General features: G+C 38.4%; 1 protein-coding gene across 1 annotated transcript in view; it reads right to left on the bottom strand.

Moving 5' to 3' along the window:
- Positions 1-1,578: 1,578 nt before the first annotated feature.
- nt5dc1 (5'-nucleotidase domain containing 1) overlaps positions 1,579-7,895 on the bottom strand; it is a 69,965-nt gene continuing 63,648 nt past the window's right edge. The window contains exons 11-12 of the mRNA XM_053336457.1: positions 7,239-7,407; positions 1,579-3,010 (exon numbers count right to left, since the gene is read on the bottom strand). Coding sequence (XP_053192432.1) covers positions 2,898-3,010; positions 7,239-7,407 — 282 coding nt within the window. The 3' untranslated portion in view covers positions 1,579-2,897. The remainder of the gene's footprint in view (positions 3,011-7,238; positions 7,408-7,895) is intronic.

The following is a 7,895-nucleotide window of genomic DNA, read 5'->3' as shown; positions in this document are numbered from 1 at the left end:
TGAGTGGTTGACCTCATGTGCAGGTTAGAAATATACTGTACTATAGACCAGGAGGGTCAAACTCATTTTAGTTCAGGGGCCACAACAGCCCAGTTTGATTGCAAGTGGGCCACACCACAAACAATTGCATAATAACCTATACATATTATATATATATACTTACTATACATACATATATATATATACTTACTTACATACTATAATAAACCTTCTATTCACTGTGAAAAATGAGCAATTTCAACAATATTGATTTTTCCAGATTATTTTGCACAGAAGCTGCTGATTGACAACATTTAGCATAATTCTCAATATATGAATATTTTATATAAATTATTACAATATTACATATACATATATATATATATATATATATATATATATATATATATATATATATATGCTATATTAATTGTATTATAATATTGATATTGTATTTATACTCGGGGGACAGAAAAATTGGAGTCACTTACATTCATGCTGAATTTCTGTAATGTCTTCAAACAGTTGTGAGTGAGGGTCAATAAACCAGCTGCAGAGAGTATCCAGTCTTTTAACATTAGCGCATGTGTCACAATTGTGGGAGACTTTTAAGGGTTTAAGCAAATTACAACAGAAGTTAACAAAGATGTTTTCTGACAGTTAAGAAAGAAACATCTATGATTATTTTTATTCAGAAAGTGAATATGCTAACCTTATATACATGTCCTCCCATTCTTTTGCCATCCACAAACACAGTTTTTTATCAGACAGAGTAGACTGAGTCAGACTCACCCAAGTACATTGTTGCTTTTCTTCCCATTTAGATAAACCAATCATTGCCATGACTGAGAGTGAGCTAGCTCATGTCTCAGTGATGGCTTCAAGTGTTCACCTTTACCACCTGTAAACTCATCTCAGTACCAGCTCTTTGTGTGCTGATGTTTGTTAGTAAAACTCAAAAGAAAGAAGAGCATTTGTAAGAAAATTGTAGAACATTTTATTTCATTGACAGTACTTCAACACTTGAACACAGAATTGAACTTCTCCCTGTGTTTTTAAGAACTTAAGACCACAAATGAATCCAACATAAGGCAAATGTGCATGTCAAATATTCCAGGTCAGATGAGAAAGGAAGAGTACAATCACAACAGGTGTATGCATAAAACACTTGCACACACAGCACAAGTAATAATAAGTTACTTAAAAAGACCGATCTCGTATACGCCGTCTGCCGTCACAGTATTCCCTCTTCAGTGAGATGTGGTCATTTTAAAAGGAACACTGACATTGGAGAAACTCTCTGAGAAGTTGATAGCAGTTTGATCTGTGTGTGTTTATCACGGTTAAACACTGGAAGCAACTAGCTGTCTTAAATACTTTACAACAACTCCAAACCAGCTTTACTCACACATTAGATCTTTAGCTTTTAGCTTGTGACTTGAGTAAAACAGTCACATGTGAATGGAACAATGTCAATTCTTCAAGGTAGTTTAGGTGCTACATGGGTTGTGTTCAAATAGATTAGAATTAATTACTTGTAAAAACCTCTTCACCCAAACTAGATCTTTTCTTTTCTTTTTAACAGTGACAGCCCAAAATTTGGACCCAAACCGGAAAAAAAGACCTGGAAAACATTCCAGAATAAACTTTTAATCAAAGAGAACTAACTGAGAAGGGACCTGAAGACAGAACCAGTCCGAAATAGAACCAAGGACAACTATACCCAAACCAAAATGTGGTCAACTTGAACCCAATGCTAGCTGATAGAGAGAACCCTGCTGGTTTAATAAACCGGAGTGACTCCTGAAGCTATAGAGGTTTTGGAGTTCTTGTAAATTGTATTTGTCCACTTTATATTGAGATTAAAGTGAACACAAAGATTAATCTGATATCAACCTTCGGTGAAAGCAAAGAATACATTTCTCCAAATGTTCCCACCAAACCTTCAGCGTTCCTTAAATATTATGGCACGACTTGTCTATGCACACCGACCAAATAACCATTCATCGTCGGTTAAAGCATATCTCCATCTGGTTACTGCATATGAATGAAGCACAAGTAGTCCACGTTTTACACAATCACTCAAAGAGCACATGTCACTGTTGCACCAAAATAATACAGAGAACATCTAGCATAGTCGTCATCATCCATTATTATTATTATTATTATTATTATTGTTTCCCAAAAATGGTGTTTTTTTAAAACAGCCAACACAAAAGACAGCAGTGTGCCAAATCTTTGGCGACAACAAACTTGAAGATTGACATCTTCCACAAAACTGACACAGGGGAAACTTTATACCTTGAACCCCATGTTAAGGTTACTCAAATGCATACAGGAAAACTATACTTAAAAAAAAAAAAGACTTCACAATAACAGTATTATAGGGAAATACTGACACAATGATTCCAAAAGGATCTTAAAGGACAAGCACACCTGTGACAACCTGGGTTCTGCCTACAGTTAAACACATCCTTGAGATAATCACATCAGGGTTAAAGAGACGGTAAAGTGTTCACTTTATTTTGGAAAATGTTTAAACAACCTACCATGAGAAATAATAGAGGGGCCTCACATGTAAAACAATAAGAACACTACATTTCCTATTATTACTGTATGCGGAAACACACACACACACACACTTATCTTTGTCATATTTCCATGTGTACGGTACACTAAACCACAAAACGACGTTCAAATGTAGGCGTTATTACAGAGAGATACTGTGGCTTACATTCACATGGTTTCTCTGAATGGGTGAGGAGTGTATGCTTCCTGTGCTCCACAGATGGTGGTGGTGGTGGTGGGGGTCAGGTGGGAAACTACAGGCAAAAATGGAGGCACATTCCTCTCCTGAGGCAGAGGGGTAAGGGAGGACTTTTTTTTCTCTTTTCTTTTTTTTCCTTTCTTTTTTTTTTTTACGACAGATTCTCGCACCTCTTCAGCAAAGAATCTGGAGGCCTGGGGTAGTAGCCGGTGGTGCAGGGCTTGTCAGGAGAAAACCTTGGGAACTTGTAATCCAGAGGGAGATCTAGAAAAGAATAAGAGTGAAATCAAACAGGAAAGTCAACTACTTGTTACCTAGAAAGTGTGAGGGGGGGCTGCTGCTGCTGCTGGAACAGTAAATGTTAAAGAGCACTGATTCATTATTCAGTGGAAAAGCACACTTTGCTCTGAACAGCAGGTAGTGATCACTGAGTTCAGAGAATGTTGGATTCACGCGTTTGATCTTTTGCCGCCAAAGAGACAACTCTGGCATACAGCAATCGTAAATTACAGGCCTGCAAACTCAAGAGGCATGAAAAAGTTCACAGTTAACCCTAAAACAGAACTTCTGCCTGTGGCATTCCCTGTTTAGACTGTTTCTAATTTTAACATGTAAATGAAGCATTCTGGTGCAGTCTGGGATGATCATAACCTGATGCGCCAGATGGTTTGTTACACTGAACCATCTGAGAAGTTGTCCATGGGAACTGTTTGGTTATGGGCAGGTACTTTTAAGAAATACTTGGCAGGTGATTGGATGAACCACCTATCTATCTCCATCTATCACTGTCATACCTTGCTTGGCAGTAGAATTCATGGCGCTGATTGGTCCGAACCAGTTGGTCGGACACTATCTTGTGGTGTGGTGAATCCAGATAAAGAAGATCATTGAAGGAAATGATCTATTTGGATCTACATAACGTGGTTTGCTTATTTTCAGTTTCTAAAATATATCCTAGCAGTGGATATCTTGCTAAATCTCTGCCATCTCATCTGTCCTATAACAAGACATAAGGTTGAGGTGTACCTGAACTAAACTAGCTCAGAGGATCATTTGTTTGACCATGTCTGAAGGCAAGGTAGGTTCTCAATGTCTACTCCGGTCACGGTCCCCAATTCTGCAAAAGTGTGCAGAGGACAATGCAAGAAAAAAGGTTGTATCGACGTTAATCTCTTTATTTCTATGGGAATGTTTCACTGAGAAGAACCACAGTCTGATCTGTTGGCCACTGATCAGCTCCAATAGAACAGCTGGGGTTAAGGGTCTGAGGGCCTTGCTCAAGAGTTCCTTAGTGGTGGTAATGAGGAAGAGGCACTTTCCCCATCCGTTGTTATCCTGCTTTAAGAATTGAACCAGCAACCCTCTGGTCACAAGCTCGCACCTCTAAACTGTAATGTGGCTACTTTAGGCATGCTTGTTGGATGGTGGAAATACCCATTAAACCCCCTCCCCTTGTGCCTTTCCAACAGTGGATATGGGGGTTCTGCACGGTCATTTCTGTGGCATTCCCAAATTGACAAGCCGATATTCACGCCCATCTCACGCAGTGATTGGCCAGATGTGGGGAGGTGGGAAAGGAGCCAGAGTTTGAACTTTTTTTGAACTCTCTTTAGCTCTCCTTTTTCATTCACACTTGTCACTTTTTGCATGAAAATGTGTGTTTGGATGTAACGGTCGACTTACATTAAGAACAAAAGGAACATGTGTTTTGATGCACATGGAGCGCAGGCAGCTATAAAGACCCTGAGAAGCTAATCTCTCATGCCCCACGCTAAATAATAGGTGTGTGTTTTACTTTGTGTTGCTGTGGTTGACTAAAACACAACTAAGGATTGTTCAAGTTTGCAGGTCTGAAACTAGCTGAAGCTATTGAAGTTTCACAATAGGATTCCTTAATACTGAAATACTCTCATTTTTCAAATATCATACCTTGTGGTTTGGCAAGTTGTAGCCAAAGTTTCAGTTTCCAAGTATTATCATCATTTTTATTTCATATCTTCCAGGCAGCCACTTCTACTTTTACACATCATTCCCAAGAACTTTGCTCTTTCTGGGAGATAACACTGGAGTCTGGAATCAGGAAAAACGTTGGTACAAGCTCATGTGTGGACAAAAGAAACTGTCCGTCACGTCTCAGTAATTAAAGGGTTTTAGGGAGTTTCCTAATCGAGGGGCTTGCCGGATTCTCTAACAACAGCTTAAATCAAAGAGGGTTTCATTTTTGTAATTTTCCCAAAACTGACAATCCAAAGCTCTCTATTGAGCTCTCTTTTCTCATCCTTAACACAAACCACTGAACCCTTGAAGTTGCTGTCTAACTGCTGTGAGGTCTGTGTGTGGTCAGAAAGCAATCTGTCGACCTGCAGGAAGTTGATAATATCTTTAGTGGCAATTTTGTCAGTTACCAAAAAAATCCAACAAAACAGAGGTTTCCTGGCAACCGTTGTAAACTACGGACAGTACACAAAGGTGAAAGCAGAGCGGCAGGAATTGAGGGAAGATGGGGGGAAATGGCTTCAGCTGCTCTTTCGACTCGTTGGAATGTGTCTGTTTTGAGATAGTAAGTTTGATGTGGGAACAAAGACTTTTAAATGATCACCACTGGAATGTTTTTTCCGGTTTTGGTTGTTGTATTTTTTTTTCTTCTGTGAACCATGTGGGTCCATTTATAGAAATACACTTGTGAACATTTCATCTGTGCCAGCTTGTGTTTTGGGCTAAGATGCTAGTAAGCTGAAGGCACTCAGTGGGTCAATGAGGGAATTAAAAAGGATTTGTTGATTTTTAAAAAGAGAAAGTCAGAACAGCAGTATGGTGTGTATGCTTATGTACATGTTGTATATGTGTTTATGATGTAGATGATGTCTTTTCTTCCTCTGGTATGGTTTAGGAGTTGTGAGGTTGTCTCTTCACCTTAATGTAAATGACTGATTAATGGATACTATTGTTGATTAGCTGATTATTTTATAGTGGGTGTAATGTGCCAAGAGACTACCATGTGTGAACTAATGGGGGGATGACATTCTTTTCTTTTCTTTTACGATCTTGTCTAAATTTGTGTGGTTTTATATTTATTTTTCCTCTTTCTAGTGTATTTTTTATCCCGTATGCTTTGGACATATATTGCTACTCTCTTATATGCTCTCTCTTTTCTTTCATATTTCTTGTTGTATTGTATTTTTGTATAATATTGTGGGTTTCTATAATCTCAGGAAGAGAAGCTGTCACCCAAACATGATCCTGTTGAACATCTCTATATTCACTCCACTCACTCTGTTAATATCTGAGTTCTGGCTTCATTAGAGAATAAAAACACATTGTAAATATTATAATGATTACAGTGGAGAAGCATCAAATGCAACATCTGACATGATGGACCACTGAATTCTTGTAGACTGGGTGAAAAGATTTGGCTTTACTGTGAATTGGTGCTTTCCTACCTGGAAAACAGACCATTTTTTAAATATAGATATATGCCTTCAGGGTCAAATTAGGTCCAATATTGATTTCCCTTTTAATGCTTCCTCTGGGTAATATTTATTGTGGCTATGGACGACATCTCACTTCATCTGACAATACAGCTTCATCCTCTGAAAGCCTTTGAAGTTGAAATACTGCGTTCCCTACAGGAGTTTCTCACAAATCATTTTCTTCCATGTCTCTCTCACAACAGAGACGTTCTTATTTTTGATAGTCAGCATATTTCTGAGCAGGTATGACCTCATCTGGGCTCCATTAATACATAAACCTGCAGCTGAAAATGTTGATCTGTTATAAGAGAGAAACTGACTTGATTCAGTTATATTTGATAAAGGAGGAGGAGAAGCATCGGCTTTGAATATTAAAATGATTACACAACTCTAGAATTTTTATCTTGATGGATTATGTCTTTCGCAAAAAGTTTTGTGGTGTAACATTCAGTCCTATCATAAATTATAATCACCATATCACTAAGCTTGATAATTCAAAAAGGACATGGCAAAGAATCAACAGATGACTGGTTTTAAAGACACAGAATCCATCATCGCATCTTTATTACTGTAATGTTCTTTTTTACTTACCGCAGTCAAACAGCTGGAGGCTTCACTTTTTCACCTCCTTACACTGGCTGTCTTTTCCTTTTACATGTTAAACCTTTAAAGCTCACTTTTAAAGCACTTAAAGATCTGACAGCAGTGGCCAAACCTTTCCTGTTAAGACCCTGAGCAGATTAGTTTAACTGTCATCCTAAATGATGTCTTTATTGAGTAGCTTACCTTCATTTAAGTTCAGTCATTTACTTACTGTAATCATGTCTGACTTCATTGTTTTAAGCCTTTTTTTCCCACACATTGCTGTTGTCTCTTTCTCTGCTGTGAAGTGCTTTGTAACATTTTAAATGAAAGTTGATGAGAATTATAAATCGGGCCTTGTTTTTATAGACTCATTTGCTTTCTAAACTCTCACTGTCTGCACCTTGGTCTAGGGTTTTACCTCCTTCCCATTCACATACCTGCTATGTGCTCAACACTGGGGATGGCCATGACGCTGTATTTGTGAATGCAGTGGCTGCACCAGGTCAGCTTCTGGCTCTCCTCGTCTCCTCCTCCGCCTTTGTGCATGTCCACGAAGTAGGAACCCCACTGCTCGGACACATCGGAGGGAGACTTCATGCCCTGCTCCTGTCAGACAGCACACACACACACACACACACAGAGACACACACACCAAACTATGTAACTGTGTGTTTAGATTCATTTTCAGACATGTGCAGACCTGATAAAAAGGAGGTGGGAATTGTGCCATGAGGGATATTAAAGAGGCTTTAACCTGAGTTGCTTTAAGGAATATTTTTCAGAGCTGGAGTGAGACATTATTTCAGAGAAATCCCCCTTTTTCTCTGTTATCCATAATGACACATCAACTCAGTTTATACATAGACTGACAAAGAAGAGGAGCAGCTGCTGTCATCAAAACAGGATGTGGTTTTTAATAAGAAGTATGTGATAATGTGTGATATATTAGTGCTTTGCGTAATATCAGCTAACTGTCTTCAGGATCTGTTGTGTAATTTAGACACTGAGAGGATTAAAAAAAAAAATGTTGTCATGGAGATTTGTAGTCCATTATGTATTTCTAAAAAAGAAATGAAGCATAATGAGCTGAAGTA

This window comes from Scomber japonicus, chromosome 17 (genome assembly GCF_027409825.1).
Source record: "Scomber japonicus isolate fScoJap1 chromosome 17, fScoJap1.pri, whole genome shotgun sequence".
In the NCBI taxonomy this organism is placed as follows: domain Eukaryota; kingdom Metazoa; phylum Chordata; class Actinopteri; order Scombriformes; family Scombridae; genus Scomber; species Scomber japonicus.
This window is presented reverse-complemented; position numbering and strand designations above follow the sequence as displayed.